The 19,222-nt window shown below is 37.7% G+C and overlaps 3 protein-coding genes across 17 annotated transcripts in view; 1 reads left to right on the top strand and 2 right to left on the bottom strand.

The window, feature by feature from the left end:
• The window catches only part of Trpm (transient receptor potential cation channel, subfamily M), a 412,514-nt gene extending 403,609 nt beyond the window's left edge, over positions 1–8,905 (top strand). For 13 of the 14 annotated variants that reach the window (XM_072301601.1, XM_072301599.1, XM_072301595.1 and 10 more), the window contains one exon: positions 1,587–8,905. In XM_072301601.1, the coding sequence (XP_072157702.1) occupies positions 1,587–1,880 (294 nt within the window). In that variant the 3' untranslated portion in view covers positions 1,881–8,905. Of the gene's footprint in view, positions 1–1,547 lie in introns of all 14 variants that reach the window. The other variant, XM_072301597.1, reaches the window with a different exon arrangement.
• The window catches only part of LOC109041644 (protein D3), a 427,804-nt gene that overhangs the window by 183,397 nt on the left and 225,185 nt on the right, over positions 1–19,222 (bottom strand). The window lies entirely within an intron of this gene.
• Positions 9,999–18,494, bottom strand: LOC109035729 (uncharacterized). Its single transcript, XM_019049462.2, has 2 exons — positions 18,342–18,494; positions 9,999–11,635 (listed from the first exon to the last, which is right to left on the bottom strand). The coding sequence occupies exons 1-2, from the start codon at positions 18,396–18,398 to the stop codon at positions 10,049–10,051; spliced, it is 1,644 nt and encodes a 547-aa protein (XP_018905007.2). The 5' UTR covers positions 18,399–18,494; the 3' UTR covers positions 9,999–10,048.

Below are 19,222 nucleotides of genomic sequence, written 5' to 3'. Positions count from 1 at the left end.
AAACAAATGTGCCAGTAGGTGTACGTCCAATCTTTTGAGCCCAGTTTCATAAGTATTCTTCCGAGGCATACATATTTTGGGCTCCAAAGATTGAGTGCACCCTGAATGGTAGCTATCTTCGTTTTTCTCGTACTTCGGATTTTAGGAGCTTGGACCCCGAAGAAAAATATTGATTCCAATGTGAACATGAACCGCTAAGTACTTACTATTTACGATCTAGCAATTTCAAGTAGCTTTGCCAAACGTTCAGCCTTAATTACCTCAAATTTCTGAGGGTGGTTTCTTTCCAATCAATTAATTACACAAACCTCATCAAGTGTGATTGTAAGAACTGTCTTTTTATTCTTCTTCATTTTCTTTTAAATGACTCTTGATTTTTAAAAATCAGTTCTTACATATTTATAGAGAATAAAAGATCTATTTAACCCTTTTACCTGCAGTTATAGCCCTTTCTCGTTTCTTCCGAAGAATGAGCTTGCATGTTGCTTTCTCTCTTTTATGCGCAAGCCCCTCTATACTTGTAAAAGCAACCATATGTTGTATGAAAGATGAAAACCGTACCGTCGACTCTCGTTTACCCGGAAATGGCGTCAAGTGCAAATAGGCCTGGCCAAATCTTGAAATTAACAACCTGTAAATTAGGAGTCGTTTTTCTTCCGGCCAACGTAATTTCTGACCGTCAGTCAATGAACCAGGGTGTCATTGCTGAGTTTTAAAAAAATACCATTGCCATTGACAAATTATTGCCTACATACAACTCTTCTAACTGAAATGAGCCTCTAATTATTATTTAATACCAGGTGTTGGTCTGTTGGTGTTCTACTGATTATCTAAACTTTTTGATCATCCAAACCAGCCTGATCCCGACTAGTTCAGATGATTGGGAGTCTACTGTATTACCATCACTTTTTTTTTATTTTTTTAAAACTTTTTCTTTGAACGTATACCCATTTAAAAAATAAACTCAAACCAAAGAGATGAAGAAAAACACATTCTGAGCTTACTTGCCTAGAAAAACTATAGATTTATATAAATTACATCCTAACAGAGAAAAATAATTAGAGATTTAAAAACTGTTTCTTGAGTATTGCATGAAATATCGAATCAAATGAAATCTGTATTTCATGGATTCTTCTAATCTGTATAACTTGCACTATTATGTACTTCCCTAATTTTCCGTTTTTCCCTCTTCTCATTTTAAAATCAAGCTTTTCAAAAAATTTGTTGAAACTTTAAAGCACTCACCTCTGCGCACTGTACAATGCTGTATGTTCTATCTGAGCTTGTTCTCTCTATTGACTGTTCATCTATTTTATGCAAGGGTCATGAAGATGGTTCATATGCCATTTTTCAGTTAAAAGTTTTTCTTTCCCCAAATCGTTGATTTTTGTTTGGTTCAATGCCTCCTTCAACATTTTTTTGAGCTGAAGTGTTGTCATCGAATTTCTCCTTTTTCTCAATGCATTCCTCAGTTCTGCTTTTAATGTTATTTGTTTCTCTTCTATTTTCTTGCTGATCCTGTACTTGCATGCGGCGGAAAACCTCAGTTCTTATTGTTGTCTCACAATTCTGGTACTCTACTCCAGGGTACGAGTCGGTTGCGAAGAAGTAGCGCCATTGAAATCGGTGATGTCTCTGCTCCTGTGACACCTGCGCAAAGCCCGGAGCCTAAATCTTTGTCTGGAATGCCTGATGCTCCCTCCCCATTACAAGAAACACCTCCCATAGACACATCTGAACCGCAGTTACCATTGCAGGCCCCTCCTCAGACTTCCTCTCAACCGCAGTCTCCTCAGCAGCAGCGTCCTGCTCAGCAGCCTGTCAAACGATTGTCAAGGGCGGACAGCGTATCAGCTCCAAATTCAGAAACTATGTGCTAGAATAAGTTATAAGAAAAATGTGCGCGTTCGTTCAAAAATCTATTCAAATATTAATTTCTGCGCACAATCCTTGAGTACCTACTTCCATTGTTTCTCACAATTCGTTAAAAAGAATATTGAACTTTTTGGAGGTATGAGTGAATTCTTTAAGAAGATGTCATTCTATGTGAGCAGTAAATTTTGGTCTTTGGCTTGTATCAGGTATTTTAAAATATTTTACCTTTTTTTAAATGAAAAATTTATACTTTTTGATGAAGAATATTTATCTTTTAAGTACAATTCAACTTCCATTGTTTGTACATAGATCGTAGGTACCCCAGTCTTTCATGTGTTTAATTAAATGATTAATATTTAAGTAATTTTCTCTTTTTTGTAATTTTGTTTTTTAAATCGTAATTTATGTTTACATATTGTATAAATTTCAATGTGATTCCTGTGTTTAAAAATTGTAAAAAAGTTTTAGCTTCATTTTTGATACTTCTCTCTTCCAATCAACATAAACTAGACCGATTTCCTGATCCCTGATCCCCCTCCACACACCTCAATGTAATGAAAAGGAAAATTTCCACGTTGTAAGTTGATCATTTATCCATTCATCAACTTATCATTGGCTTATTTTTCTATTCTCTAATTGTAAATTCATCGTAATGAGTGTTAGTTGTAGGTACATTTTTTTTATCCATTTTCAAACGAAGGAAAAAAACTGCCATATTGCTTGAGGACCCAGCAGACTTTTTGAGCATTGTCTCGTATCATAAATTCTAAAACTGCCGGAAACACCATTTCTCTAATTTTTCTCTGTGTGAGGGCAATGTTATGATTTTCCCCTTAGAAATGTTTTTATTTCGTTCCATCCACAGTTTTTCATTATTTTCTTCTCCATAAGCTTTAACATTGCTCAGAATTCTCAAAAGTTAATGATTACACTTACGGTGGAACCTTTGCTATCAGCGGCTTGATTATCTGCCGTTCGGATTGTCCAAGGTTGTCTGTTGTAATGATATTTTGTTTCTCTGGATAAAAAAAGGGATAAAGAGGTGGTTGGACAAATAATGACTTTCAAAGTTTCTTTATGAAATGATCATACTTACCTAAAAAGGTAAAAATCATTGTCTTGCTCAAGTTTGTTGTGCATACTTATTACTGTACTATTTGCGAAAAACAACCCACACAGCCCTTTTTCTGTCCACCATTCGTATATTCACATTAATCGTTGTACACTGGTCTCAATTACGGTGAATAACCAGGACTATATTGTCCAATATTTTCCTAACTATAATGCCCTGTATTAATTTTGCATGAAATTGTGATGAGAATCTGTAAACTTCATTTATAAGGAACATATGTCCACCAAACTTCAACCGAAAACTTCAGATGAGCTCTGTATGGTTGAGAGTAGCTAAATATCTCATTAGTATCATGAGACTTGATTTAGCCGAGATAAAGTTTGCCGGATGAGAGTAACCAATGCGAGTTCGCTGAATTAGATCTACCAAAGTTTGGTGGGAGTGCGTTTATAGCACATATTTTCAATGGTGGAGATCAATATGAAATCAATCTCACCGTCAACCATTATTTCCCCAACGTAATTTTCAAGGTTCCTCTAATTTTAGAATCTTCTGAATCAAAAAAGAATCTTCTGAAAAATCTCCATCTGATCATTGGAAATGATTATTTTTGCAAGCAACCCACAAGCATCAAGCATTGGTTATTTTTGCAGTGATGCTCTTAGATAAATCTCTCGATGGTGGAAATTTGTATTTACATCAATAGGACAAATTAAACAGAATCAGTTCAACTCCATCAGACATTGCCTGTTCGTCTTTGAAGTTTTATTTTTTTCACAGAAGTTAAGCAACTCTGAAACTTGAATTTTTGTTAGTATATCCTCCATAATTTAGGGTAGATTCACAAAAAGCGTGAAAGCCAGTTGCCCGGTAGCCTTTGGTAAGATAGGCTTATGTTTCATTTGGGTGTTGCAGAGCATCAGAGTGCTCTGTAGTAACCTGTATGTATGTGTAAATAGTTTAATTATCCATAAAAAAATAGAATGTGACAGCAAATAGATAATGTGAAGTACAGTTGGGCTGATTCTGTTTTAAAACGTCCAATTAGTATACTAATCTCTTTTTCTTACAGTTTTCTGCTCCCTTCTAAATTCGTAGGTATTTTTACTGAGCACAATTTTATAATATTTTTCAATTTAATTGTAAGTTCTCTCAAGGTATAGTACTTGATTGAAAAGTAAAGATTAATTTAGGATACCCATTCAGTGTGTATTTTAGAGGATATTTTCATCACTTCTAATGTGGCTGAATTCTACCAAATAATTTGTTTTTTTATTTTTTTAAAGGTTAAATAAATTGTTTGCGTGTACATGTGAATGTATCTTCGTTTCATAAGTGTGTAATGTAGGTATAACATTGTTACAGGCTCTTGCCAAAATCCATCCTAGTTTATAGATCTCGACAGTGGCTGTTTTAGTGTCCTGATAGTACGAAGGAGGAAACCCTTCAGTGAGTCTTAATGCAGCTCTACTGAATCCCTATCAAAGGGGCAAGCAAATGTTATTTTTCTCCTTGAGTTACTACCCATATCTTTCAACTAATTATCCCTGTACATCCTCAGCTTGATGAATAGTGCAAAAGTGAGGTCTCGGTAAATCTTTGTTTTTATGCGGTTTTTAAGTCCTATCCCTTCCCGGTGCTGTTTATACAATTTATATTTCAATTTGACCTGGGCCCAAATTTTGTCACCAGGTTTGCAGCTAATTGCAAGTCAAGGCAAGAATGTTGAGTTAGACAATCGATCGCTGATTAATGGTTTGCTTGGATGAGAGACTGAAGATAGCTGGAGCCTGTTTTATACAAATCTCAACTTGCATACAGCTTGAGTTTAAAATAAGTACAGCTTAAAGTTGAATTTAGGAAGCAGGTCTTGCAACTTGTGGTAGACCGTAGCCAACAAAGTTCAGGCCCAGAATTGCATCCAAAATCAATACTCTGAAAATCTTTCATCTGTATTTTTGGTCAGTGTTGCTTTCATGGCCATTAAGTACACTGAATTTTTAATTTCTATTGGAAAACTTCAACATTTTTCTGAAGAAGGAAAATTTCTATGAATTTTTCGACATTTTTGTTGTTTGGAAAAGTATCAAAAAAGCTAAATACATGAAATGTGCATGTCGATTGCAATATTTAAACATCCCTAATTATGATCTTTCATTGAGGAATATTTTCTTCAAGGAAAACTAATAAAAATGTCACCTTGCAATTTCGTATGGGCTTTTTTACTTTCATAATGAGTGTGAACATTTTAGAGTACCTAATTGAGTAAAAATCAGGTGAAAGTATTTTGGTTTAACAAGAAATGAGGAAACCTCAACTCTCAGGGGGACCTCAGGAGGATAGGGGTCTGTGGCGGTTAGGTGTTGCAGAGCGCCAGAAAGAATTATAAAAATGACCCTTATGTAAGTATATGAAGAAAATTCACTGAGAATATGATTAGAGATTGTTGGTTAGTTTTCCTCTAAGAAATTAAAATATGTTAACAGTGCTGGAGTCTGAGATACCTATGCATTTTTCAACTTTAACCATCCATAAGCTAGCATGAATTTAAAATATTTACTGATCAAAATTCGTTTCCATCTTCTTTTTTTCTTCTTTTTTTCTTCTTTTTTTTTTAAACTTTATCGTTGAGTAATGTAAAGTGAATTATTATTCTCACACTGTTTTCACCATGTATTTTTCTCCTTTTTTTTTGCCTATAGTTAAGGGTTGTTGGTCCGAGATCAACATTTTATTAAAAATATTGTCAAGGAAAACGAATTTATTTCTACATCAGAAGTTATAACAAGAGAACAGAAACCAAACTTGTCCTTAAAAAAAGTTTCAGCAAATTGACAAACCTATGACAACCTATTCATATGTTTCTTCAAAACTTTTTACTGTTAATATTAGTACCTGTGAGCAATGTATCACCAAATTCGGTATGTCTTGTAAAAAAATTTAACATAAATGCAACGTTGCTATTGTGCCATCAACAATGTTTTCCATGATCAATATTGGTTACGCATTTAAGCCACAAGTGTCCTATCACAGTGAAACAAAGGACTTCTCAATTGAATCAGTGAGAACGAAAACACACCAACTCGGTTACTCGAAAATGCTCAATATTCATTAAAGACAGTTAATTTTCATAAAGGTCAATGAAGTTAGTGCATCTGTTCCAACTTGGACCTTTAAAGTGTCCTTTCGTACTTGTCTTTTGGCACAAAAAATATTTTTCTTAGACCAGCTTCTTCACTTACGGTACAATTTTGTGCGTCTTGATTATTTTCATTTTTTCGAGTTGGTGTGTTTTCGTTCTCTTTGATTCAATGGACCATTAGACAAGGTACGAATTTAAGTAATCTGGTACATGTTTCTTAACCAGAATTTCACCTAGAACACGATTCGTGCAACGAAAATTACTGAAACCAGCTCCTGATGAAGATATTAACCTTTTTATTTCACATTGGTTACGCGGATTTTGAACTGCCCGCTCACAAGAAACTCAAAGCTCTACGTGAGTCAAATCGCGCACCACAACAGTTTCAGCTAGCCTCTCAATCGATCACTGTTCATAACCCACCATGTGTTGTTCAAATTATAAGCAATTTGCCATAGCTGAGCCCGCAAGCGTCAAAATTGAGGTTGCCAGATTTTTATATCGCAAAGACTGTCATGATAATGTTCAGCGCGCGATGTGAATCACGTAGAGCATTGAGTTTTCATGAGCAGGTGGTTTGAATTCACGTATCAAGAATTATTAAATATCTTCGTAAGGAGTTAATTTCGGTAATTTTCGTTGTATGCATCGTGTTTTACGTAAAATTTAGGTTAAGAAACATGTATCAGAATGCTGAAATTCGTACCTTATCTAGTGGTTCATTGAGTACATGTTAACAATAATCATTCTTAGCTGTTTACTGTAATGACATTCAAGGATTTGAATGTCTCAAATGACGTTGAATTTCAATTTTCTTATCTCATTGTATCAGTGATGATTGCATCCATCAATGCATATGTCAGACTTTATAGAATGAAATATTGCTTTCCTAGCTTAGGGAACATGGATTTTCTGTTACGGTTGTACTTTAGTAATACCGAACTTATGGAAATCATGACCACTTATTAACACTGTCTACTTGGGTAATCATAGCTGGCACGCTGTCAAAAGACGTGTACTTTTTGATCATAAAGTTTATATTTTCAATCTCAAAAGACCGCTCTAATTGCAGGTCCTAGTGCTTACAAAGTATTAGACTATTCAAACTCAAAAATTTCACTCCCTGGATTTTACCCTCTTAAATGAAATTTATTTGAAGGAAAACAATGTCTGACCTTACTTTAATTTTTTCTGGCCATTTAATATTTTTTGAAGTGCAGCACTGCTTTACTTTCGAGAATCTGGGTTGAAAGAAGTTTGGTATGGGCTATTGCCTGACGCGCTCCAATATGAGAAAAACTGGCGGCGTTATGATAACAAGCCTGATTTCTTTGCTCACACCAAACTCTCCTCATTAGAAATTCTCAAAAGCAAAGGGTGCTCCAAAAACATGAAGTGACTGAAAATAGCTAAAATATTGGTCGAACAATACACAGCCATAAAGTTAACTCGCTCAACTTACTAAGAAATAATGACCTCACATTATAAATGGTTATGATCGAAGTGATATAAATATTTTACCAACCAAAAGAGTTACCATTGGGCTCATAATTCATGTTTTCAAAGTTTTCATTTCTTTCTATTTCAGTCAAATATGTTTGTGATCATTATATTTTTTATTTTTTAGAGGAGAATAAAACCTATTGAGCACCACTGGGCGCTGAGAACAGAATTATTTGTAACTTAAGTCGGATATATTTAGTGTTACTTAATTTTATGTGGGCTGTAGCAATTTTTATCGAAGATTTTTTCAAATTTCTCAGTGCGCTCTTTCTGTTTATTTTCTTAGGCTTAGTAGTGACTCCAAAGTCACTATTTCTTTGCGAGTTTACAAAAAAATCTAAGGGCAGATGATGAAAATATGAAATTATACCTGATTTTCAACATGTATTCCTCCAACATAATGGTTTTATCTTCTTTCAATCCATCTATCTCTTCTTAAAAAATATAAAAGGATTGTCCTTACATAAATCATTTTTACAAGAAGGTGTGTATGTATTATTTAATTTTAACTATCATCTATCCCACTACTTGCAGGAAACCATTTTGTCTTCTTTCTCATTGAATTTTTACCTCAAAAATAAAGTAACAAAACGAAAAATCAATGTTTAGAACGGATATCAGCATAAAAAAATTGTTTTTCAGGTGTGAATGATCGATCAATTTTTTGGCCTACCTAGTCCAGTGCTATCATGGAACTATGAAATTCAAACATGTTTTAATTTTTACTCAATTAGGAACCACTTTATTTTTTCTTTTTTAAGTCAAGCTTTCAACTTTTTGCTTTCATTTTCTTACCACACACATAAGATTATTCCAAGTTTTGTGAAAGAATAGTGTGAGGCCTCCTTTTGTGAAAAATAAAATCGTTGAGGAAGTATAATTGTCAAAAATTTTCGGTCGTATACCTACCTAAGTTACGATTCATACCCCAGGTACCTTCTGTCATAATTTTTCATCATCAGTTAATTTGCTTCCTTTTAATTTACTTTTATCCATTTGTAATGATCCTTAGAATGTGTTATTTTGAATTAAGAAATGCCAGAGTGAGAATAGCTAAACGAATAAAAAAATTAAAAAAAAGTAAGTGAAAATATTTAGCACAAGGGTTTAACAAATCCGAAGTAATAACCGGTATTTTCTACGTAAACTTCTCCGTGCATGTGTAGTGCTGATGCATGGTTTCTATCTTTGTCTTTTTACTTATCAATTTTATACCTATGACAATCATTCTGTAGTAGCAATTATTGATTTATATATTTTCTTGTTACTTGTTGTGACGTATGTAGAGGATGATTAAATTTTATCATTTCCAATACAGGTCTTTTTATTTATTTTTTCATTATTTCCTCATTCACATTAAATTATTAAATACATTTTTTATGAAATTTTGCCCAGTTTCTGATTAGTCAGGAAAAATTAGAGAAATTTGCTGCAGAATTTATTTCCACCTGCCAAAACATTGAATTTTTTCATTTTCAAGATAATTCTAGCTTAGGAGTAATGGCGGTTACATAATTAGTAGTCATTTTCGGGATTTGACATCCACAATGAATTTGTGGAAATATTTTTGGTGGTAATTTACACCATTTGGCAATGCTTTCATGATGAAACATGGCTCATCTGCTCTAGGATTTCATAAAAACATGATTGTAAATGCAACGTAGAAAACCCTTAAGAATTAACAAACGCAGCCATACAAAGTTCCTAAGAAAACTGGAGCGCCTGCAATTTTTTGTACATGCAACAATTGTAACACGGACATTCTGGACGGTTCTCTAGCAAAAACAGCAGTGGGAAATGACTCCATCGATAGTTACTTCAATTGCCAAAAAGCTGCAACCACTTTTCCAACCGAATTTTACCAAAGAAATCTGCAAGGAGACACACGACGGCGCAAGTCCACAATCACGTATATCGTTTGCGGTGTCTGAAAATCTCCGCCTCTATGTCATTTTCTTAAATGAGAACAAATCGACATTATTCCTTGAAGTTTTTGCAGAATTTTCTTCACACATGCAGAGAAGAAAAATCACGGCAGTTTTAAAGAATTTCCCTCGAATAGTTTTCCTTTTAAAAGATAAAGTATGACAGGAAATGTGCAACGTCGCAAACCGCGTTATGTGATTGCCGACCTACACCGTCGATTATCAGGGTGTCTAGCATCAGGAAAAATCGGAAAATATCAGGAATTTTGGCCGATCAGGAAGAAATCAGGAAAATCGACAAAATCGGACGTTTTAGCAGGAATCTTTCTTACGCGAATCTCCTCAGCGGAGAACGTCTTACTGCTTTTTGCCTACCGTGTCAGGAGTTAAGAAAAATCAGGAATTTTCAAAATGAAAAATTCAGGAATTTTTTATACTATATCAGAATTTTTCAAAATTAAAAAATACTGGACACCCTGAATTCATATTTTTCCTCTTTTTTAAAAATCTTTATTAACGGGACACAAACGCCTACAAAAACGCGGAGTATTTACTCAAGGCTTTGCCCGCCGGTGTGGAATTCACAGCCGCCTTCAACAGTGCAGTCCCTAAACCTTTATAATTGACGTCGTACTGAGATTTCCCCTCCTTGTCTGTCGTCACACTGACATTCTCAGCCAGTGCCTCCGCAGCACCTATCGCAAAACGGCCCGAAGGGTTCATCTTAGCTATGTCCAGGGCTGTGGCGGCAGCGTATTCTTGGTCCAGAACGAGTTTCCCGCTTTCATCCCTTTTGAAGAAACGGAAGCATGGAGTAGCCGCTTCAACGAATTTTCTCAGGGTGGTTTCATCCGGAGCGCTGTTAGTCAAAGAAGTCAACGAGGGCAAAGATCGTCCGAAAAGCGAGCCAACTTTCGGGAACCTGCTCATGACACTGCCGACTGCCCCCGTGAGTCCCGTGACCGAACCCAGGATCTGCTGCGCGATAGGAAGCGTAGTCACTGCCCTCATCATACAATCCTTGATGGATTCCCTCCCTAGCGAGCCGCTGCCATTTCGACTGAGCATCGGCATGATGCTCCGACTTTGACGCTCGGAAGTTGTCGACTCGCCTGAAGAGAGCGCTTTGTCGCCCTCTTTTTGTGGGTGTGTAGCTTGCCACCGTAACAAATTCTCCGCGAGCCATTTCGTTCTCGGATGAAGAGAGAGCAGAGACTGAAAGAAGCAAAAGAAAGCCGCTGACCTCTTCTTGTTCGCAGGGAGGCCGCTCGATCTATCCTGGCAGGACTCGGCGATCTCGATAATTCTCTCTCGGTTGAACACGGAGTCAGGGTGATCGATGTAGTACGTAAGCCATTTGCGGCCGTACTTAACCAGTAAATTATTGTTGAACCTAGCACTGGCCGTATCGATGAAACACTGCAAGTAATATCTGTTTATGTCCCTCCTGGTCGAGACCGTTTTCGGCATAGCGTCATGGCAAGTCCTGGCGACGTTTTGGAAGAAACCGTACGCCCTGGTTTTTTTCAACGCGGGAATCGCGAGGTCCTTGAGCGGATGGAGTTGAGTCAGGAGGTTGAAGAAGCATTTGGAGAGTTCTTGCTGGGACACGACTCCTTCTTGCGTTGTCTCGCTGCAGAGGGCGCTCGCTTCGAGCACGCTTTTCACCGTGTAGAATCCCTGCCCTTTTTTGTCGATCAGATCGGATACCACGGCTCTGGCCACGTTTTTGACGTAAGGCTTGGCCGGCAATTTTTCGATAGCTTCGTTGATGATGCACTGAGTGAGTTGCTTGTCCGATGGCTGACCATTGCCCACGGACGACGTGCATTGCGAGTATATTTTTTGGAATATGCCCGGAATTTCGTTGGGGTCAACTTTGCCAATCGGCAGTCGCCCGCTGGTCATAGCCTGCTCTACGCCCTGTCTCCATTTGTCGGGTATTGCGGCGGTGGGAGTTTGGCTCCCGCCTCTGGGAACCAGGGAAGGATGAGGGTCGCTCGATGGTTCGAGACCTGGCTCAGATACTATCAAGATAGTCCTCGGTTCGTGTCCATCCTTTTCGTTCGAGGAGATTATAGTTGATACACTGGTTGATTCCTCCAAGCACGAGGCCACCTGAAAATCAAGCAATAATTTCAATTACAGGTTTTGATCAGTTTGGTCCAGGGGTTGTTTGTTGTTTAATGATCATGCCTGTTGAAACGCAAGTGAGAAAAGCGGTTTCAGGACATTGCGTCAACGATTTTTTGTTCGCGCACGGCGCACCTGTCTTGTCCAGTAGTTTGCGCCCACGCGTAAAATAAGCAACGGTGACTTGGTTCAAGCGTTATATTTTAGTTCGTATGTAAAATTATATTGACAATATCGAAACGAGAAATTTGAGAGAGAAGGATGTGTTGTCATGGTAAATCATTTTTTAAATAAGACCTTTTCCAAGCGATGACATCGATATGAATCTCAATCTCGATATCAATCTCAATCGTAGTTGTGTTGAAAGAAACTGTACAAAAATGAATAAAAGAGGGAAATAACCCAAAAAGCATGCAATCTTTGGTTTTAATCCACTTGTGCATTGATATTTTAGAGTCAAATACGTCCAATTTTGAGCGTTTGGTTGCGCATACACCACGCTGCAGCACAGTGAGAGCACAAACATATTAAAGTGAAGAAAAAATAAAAGACTGTGGAAATCATTAAATTTGACATGGAACCACCTTAATACTATTTATAAAACACACATTATATTTTCCTTTAGTATATATTGCTTTCATTTATTTAAATGAGAATAATCCATGCAGACTGTGCAAACATTGCACAATCATGAGTTGAAAAATACTGACTCCGCGAGTTTAAATATTAGAGCCTGACACAAAGCGGAGCGGTGGCGTGGCATGCATGCCGAAGCAAAACTCGCATCGGCGCCTACAAACCTAACAGGGATACTTCACGCATTGCGCAGTGCGTGAAGTGTCTTGTTAGGTTTGTAGGCGCCAATGCGAGTGTCGCGGCGGCGCAGCGTGCCACGGCGCGTCAAGCAACTATTTCACATCAGAGGTGTTGCACAGTATCATACGAAATTGAAGGCGCTCCAACATATTAAGAATGACAAGCATCCTTTAAGAATACGGAGATTTCCTTGCAAAATAAATTAAGATAGTACAAAACGAGAGCAGTAGTCCAAAAACTTCGTGAGTCCCAGCATCAGTATTTAGTAACGTTTCGCATAATTTTTTAATTTCACTAGAGAAAGGAGTGACTCAATTTAGGCAGAAACATTCTGAGTAAGCCGCTAAGAAGATTTTATTTTGAATCAAGAATAAAGTAGCTGATAATGAAAGCAGGTTTTTGCTTGACGTAAGTAACTTTTCTTTTTATTTAAGCACCTTTTTCTATTAAAACAAGCATTGTTTTCTTCATTGATTCATAAGGAAATCTTCTCGGCGGTAAATTTGAACATAATTCTGCTTCAGGGTGCCTACTGGTACAGGTACCCTGTCACGAAAATTCCTTGCTTTATCGGTACCTTTTCCTTGTTTTTTCTTCGTTTTTCCGAAAATTGCATTTTTTTGGCGATTTTCGAAAATCCTTGATTTTTCTTTACCTTTTCCTTAATTTTTCTTTACCTCTTACGTATTACGTAATTATGGAATGACAAAAGAATTAATCGAAAAACACTAGGAGTCGGACCGAAAACTTGATAAATAAATTATGTTAGGAAATTGCAAGCCCCCGAAGGCTACTTTATAGAGTTCAACACGAAATTCTCGAATTTCCGTGCCTTTTCCCTACTTCCGTGCCGAGCTTCCGCAACCCGTGCTTTTTCGGCGTTTCCGTACTTTTTCCGTACAGCACTGCAGTGCTAAGGAAAAGCGCCGTATGAACGTTCAAGAGTTGCCAAATTTCCTTCGATAAAATGTTTATTTCTGAGGAAAATTATGAATATTTCTCCTTGAAATTTTCAGAAGTTTTAGATCAAATTACAAACAAAATTATCTGAGAAATTGGTAGGTAGACAAATATTCAAAACTTTCCCTGAAAATTAGTGATTTGCCAGGAGAAATTTGGCAACGCCTGAAGGCTCATACGGCGTTCTTCCTTAGCACGGCAGAGCAGACACCCTATGCTTGAATCAAGTTACTTTTTCCTCCAGTAAAGTTCAAAAATCATGCTGAATGTCATCGAATACAAACACCAAGACATAGTAAGTTTTTCGACCACGGCTCTCTTTTTGTCGTCGTCACTTGATTTAATTTGTGAGGGAACTTCGTGCTTTTTAAATATGCCACCAATGATGATACGTTGGGGTGCTTTCAATCTCGTACGATCCTGTGCAACACCTCCGTGGCGAAATAGTAGCTCGGAGCGCATCATTGTGGCACCTCTCTATGAGGCACCGTTTTCGCACAAGCCGCGGTGGAAGTTTCAATATTTTCTTGAATACCCGAGGGCAGCGCGGCGATTCGACAAGGAATACCCCAGCCGTGACAGGTGATGAGAGTGAGAGAAAGAAAGAATCGGATTTCGACGGTGAAACAGAAGGCGTGCAGAACCCAAAATAAGACGGCCAGGTTTTCCTCGTTTTCAGCAAGTGCTGGAAGGTGTAAGGATATTCTCGGCTCGTCCATCGCTATATACACTGCCCTCACTAATTCAAGTAATTATCGAAAGTTCCACCGCGGCATTCGCCGATTGCACGAAAACGGTGCCCAGTAGAAAGTCGGCGCGATGATAACTTTTGATCAGCATCCATCAATAAAACAATTTGACATCGATTGTGGTACTTATCCCCATGGGTATAGGTATAGGTATGGTACACGCATTCCACGTGTGCGGGGTTCCTTCGGGGTCCTTTTGGGGTCAAAATCGAAGGTTCTACGGTCGGGCTGGGATGATGCCAGTCCCTTTTGATATGACCCACTGATTGTGAGTCTGATTATCTCATCGAAAATGCTGCACCAGCTCATTAGGGCTCACAATCAGTGGATAATGGGATGCGTGCGAAAGGGTTTAAAAGTGGTGTATTTGAACCTTTGAAGAGAGGAAATTCAAAACCTGATAATCGCCTGTAAGTTTGTTTTATTCAGTCTTATAATCCCTGGTAAAAATTGGCGATAGGAGCTGCGTTCCAAAATACCATAGAAGTTCTTATAGCCGACTAAAGAAGGCTATTGAAAATCATATAGCGGGCTGTAGAAAGCGGAGCGAATTATATAGCCGGGCTATACGAAGCTATAAAAAAGTATACAGTCGGGCTGTACTTCCTATCGCCGGGCTTTACCCTTTATCGCCATTGGCTATAAAAGGCTATAAGAATTGTGTAGAAATTCGTGTACTGTGGAAATCATTAATTTTGATACGGAACTACCGTAATATTTACGGAACACACATTATATTTTCCTTTAAAACATATTTTTTTTTCATCAATTAAAATGAGAATAGTCCATACAGAGTGTGCAAAAATTTCAAAATCATGAGTTGAAAAATGCTGACTCCGCGAGATTAAATATTAGAGCCTAACACAAAGCGGAGCGGCGACGCACTGGCGCCTACAAACTTAACAGGGATACTTCACGCATTGCGCAATGCTTGAAGTATCCCTGTTAGGTTTGTAGGCGCCAATGCGGGTTTCGAGCTCCTTGCCCGTCCGCCGCGCCGCAGCGTGCCACGGCGTCTGAAGCAACTATTTCACACCAGAGGTATTGCACAGTATCATACGAAATTGAAGGCACTCCAACATATTAAGAATGACAGTCATCCTTCAAATGTACGCAGCTTTCCTCGCAAAATAAATCAAGATACTACGGCCCAAAAAGAGAGCAGTGGTCAAAAAACTCACTAAATCCTAGCATCCGTATTTAGTAACGTTTAGCATAAACTTTATCGTCTGGCTGTTGCTTAATCGCCATTGGCTATAAAAGGCTATAGAAATTGTACAGCCGGCTACAGAAGCTATTGGAAATCTTACAGCTGGCTTTAGGTCTATAGTATTTTGGAACACACATTCTACTGCCAATTTTTACCAGGGATGGTAAGCCAGAGATGCAAAGATAACAATTTTTTTCATGTAAATAAGACCAAAACTCCGAAAGTAATCCCTTATAGCTGATGCACTGAGTGAATATTTTTCAGTTGTTTAATCGTGATGAATCATCATGCACAATTTTATCACTGAAAAAAAAAAGAGTTGCTGTAGTAACATCCTGGATGTTAAAAAAATGTGCGACAACCCTTGGATGTTGTCATTACCACTCTGGCTGTTAAAGTAACATCCTAGGATGTTACTTTTACATCCTATCATGCTACGTTATCTGCCAGAGTGTTAAAAGCAACATCCAAGAGTTGTCGCACATTTTTTTAACAACCGTAACATCCGGTATGTTACTACAGCATCTTTTTTTTCGGTGTAGCAACATCTGATTGCGCTTGCTAGGATTTGAGTCGCCATTTTCTCTAAGTCTTTTGGATTACGCCAATGCGCAATGGATCCCTACAGTGCCGTATTTAGACTTTTTAGACCTGCTTATGATGACTCTTGTGGGAATTTTTAATCAATACTCAGAACCTGACATTACATTTTTACGCGCTGTCATAAATAGGGGGAAAAATTCCCTCAGATTGCCATACATTAATGACTTTCCCCCGTCCAACGCAGCATCATTCTGTACTCGCTGTAATCACGCGATTCCTCGGCACGCCACTTATCTGAGAGTAAGCGTCATCATTGACGTGATCAAAAAAATTCCATGTCGGAATCCAACATGAGACAAGAGGAGAGAGGTAGAGAAATATACATTCTGTCTGCGCGCGCAGGTCAAGCGAGTTACGTTTTGCACTGTGAACGGGTGTTGTTTCAGAATGTTCAGAATATCCCTCATTCGGAATATCTTTGGTGTGCACCTCCAAAAACTCTTAAAGTGAACAAATGTCGCGAGAGACGAGTTTTTGCACAGTGAGCTGCGGGGTGATTGTTGAAACCGATAGACAAAGCTATAGACAAAGAGGACAAAAGAGATATCGTCACCTTCCAGGCAAAGTATCACAAGCGCCATGCGACGTTTAAAAATTTCCGCCGCCATTTTATTTTTTTACAGAGAAATTGTTTAACGAAGCTGTCCGAAAATTTTACTGAATTTTCTTTGTGCTGCCGATAAAATTTAGTAAAATTTCCAAACAGATTCAACCAACAATTTCTCAGTAAAGAAATAAAATGGCGGCGGGAATTTTTAAACGTCGCATGGCGCTTGTGATACTTTGCCTGGAAGGTGACGATATGGAGGGATCCTATTGGTGGAAGCGGGTGGTTGTGATGGACAAAGGAGGTAGGTAATAGACTAACTAACGGCAACCCACGATAGACCTTTTAGCTAGTCCATCATTTTCTCCCGTAGTCCATAGGAACCAACCAGTTCAACCCATGGGATCGTTTTGTATCCCCTAAGTCTTCTTTCTCTATAGTTTTGTCTATCAATTTCAACAATCAGCCCACTAGTAGATTATGTATAGGAGAGAGTCCAGTAAATTTAAGGTGTATCCATAACGGGGCTAAGCAAATACAGCAAATATAGCTATCGAACAAAGTTTACTATAATGCTAGTCTCAATTTAAACCTTTTACAGGGATCCAGTAAGCCTGAAAGCACATATTTAGGTATTTTAGTTGGTTATTTCTGTGCTTATTAAAATTTTTTGTAAAACCTGAAGCAGAGCCAAAAGTGTCTGAACGCGAAAATTATGAGTCGTTCGATTTGATTAATCGCATTTTAGAAAATGACTAGATCGTGAATTTTAGGAAACCGCTGTCATATTTTGCCTACGTTGTTGCCAGCTGTAGAAACGATTCATTCCAAATTCTTATTATGTAGGTTTCATGTATAATTATGAAATTATTTTTGAGCACGAAAGTTTTGACCCGACGTTTTTGAGAATATCACAACGCGTTTAGTGTCGGATTCTGAAAATCAATACTTTTTACCCAAAGTTGGTTTTTTTTCTTTGCCTGTTGAGGAATGTTATTTTGCTTGACTTCATCTCATGATTACGATAAAAATCACGATTAGAATGCCCTACTTTCAATCCCATTGAAAGTAATGATAAGGAAAGTTGCATATTTGTAAAATAGCAATGGAGACATAAATATGTTGAGAGAATTTTCAAATGCACTACCACTAAATACTGATGAATTGCCATCCTATTACTGCCGAGCTTAACTATATTTGCACTACAAAATTTTCACTCACAAATTAAATTCATCAACGGAAGTCTATCTGCATACAGTTTCCATTGAAAATACATTTTTTCATGTAAATGCACCTTGATAACTCTTTCAGAAAATTGATGGACGTTCTCTTCGCTGAAAATTTCATCGATTTTTCGTCTGTATTCCCGAAAAATCAACAAAATTCTAGATAGAAATTATGGAGTCATACTTTCGTGAAATACTGAATTGTTCAAGTCAATTTTATAACCTCGGAAAGGAATTACGTTCCCTCGTCTTGGAAGTGACAACATGAGCAACATTGAGCAGAAGAGATCAGCCTTATCGCAGCTGAGAAAAATAAGTCCAAAGGTCCGTGTTCCAATGCAAAAAGTAAATTTTAACCCCAAGAGTATTTTTCCTCGATACTGAATTTTTAACAGTCAAACAGATACGACTGTCTCGGCTCAAAAAGTCTAAAGCCCGCTCAATCCCACTTTTTAGGAATGAAAGAAAATGTAAAGAAATTGATTTTTATTCCTGAAAATTTGGTCGATTTCTTCCTATTTAACTCTGTTCTTGTAGTTAGTAATAGACCCGTGCAAGCACAACAAGTTTAAGAACTCACCGAAAAAATCGAAGTAACTGAAATTAGCACCCCCAGCAAAAATTCACAACACAACATATTGAGAGAAACCGAAGACCTGGGCCTCTTGACGCGATTTTGAAAACGAAGCCTTCAATTTTCCATCGATAAACAACCATTTCAGCGGGAAAAAATTATTTGCGCCATCATACGTTTGACTCACACTTGTTTTTTGAGTCCCACTAGCTGTCGCTTTTTTGCGGACCAGATGCATGTGATCTTGTTGCGTGCTTCATTTTAAGTCTGAGTTTACTTCAAAATTGCTACGAGTCATTTTTACCTTCGTGTCTGCTGCCTCCAGCCTACCTCTTAAAGTCAACCTGGAACTTTTTTTTTAGATAATACACTTAGTTCACTGCGAAGCGGGTCAATGGGGGTTTAACATAAAGTGGAAACTTTAAAAGCTCGCACCATTGTTATGAAGAAAATGTAAAATTTCACGAGTGATTCCACTTGTTTCATAGCAAAATTTCCTTCCAGGAACGCCCCTTAAAAATTGTAATGTGACAAAATAAACATTGATTCGAGGGTCGTCCAGAAAGTAAGTTTATCTATTTAATATGTCCTAAATTAAGATAGATGGAAAACATTTGTGAAAAACGTAGAAAAGCCACTACTTTCAGCTTCCTAACGCGTTGTAGACTTTTGAGATTGGTTCAATAGAACTCTAGAAAAAGGGAATTTTTTGAACCCACCTTCTCCCCGCACGGATCCAAAATCTCACTGAGGAAAATCTCGCTGAAAGCGAGCTGCTATGTGTATAGATTATGGCAAAAGAGTGACTCACCATAGTTGGTTGAAAGTCATGTACCTAAATTATGAGTGAGGACACTATCTTCTCAACTAGATAATTGCAATATTGA

This window comes from Bemisia tabaci, chromosome 6 (assembly GCF_918797505.1).
Source record: "Bemisia tabaci chromosome 6, PGI_BMITA_v3".
In the NCBI taxonomy this organism is placed as follows: Eukaryota; Metazoa; Arthropoda; class Insecta; order Hemiptera; family Aleyrodidae; genus Bemisia; species Bemisia tabaci.
Note: the sequence above shows the minus strand (reverse complement) of the source record. Positions and strands in the feature narration are given on the sequence as shown.

Bases quoted from the DNA above. Each gene is read 5' to 3' on its own strand.
- LOC109035729 (XM_019049462.2), bottom strand. From the start codon at position 18,398: ATGTTGTGTTGTGAATTTTTGCTGGGGGTGCTAATTTCAGTTACTTCG. The intron at 11,636-18,341 runs GTGAGTTCTTAA...CTTGATTTTCAG, and splicing joins CAGTTACTTCGATTTTTTCG to GTGGCCTCGTGCTTGGAGGA.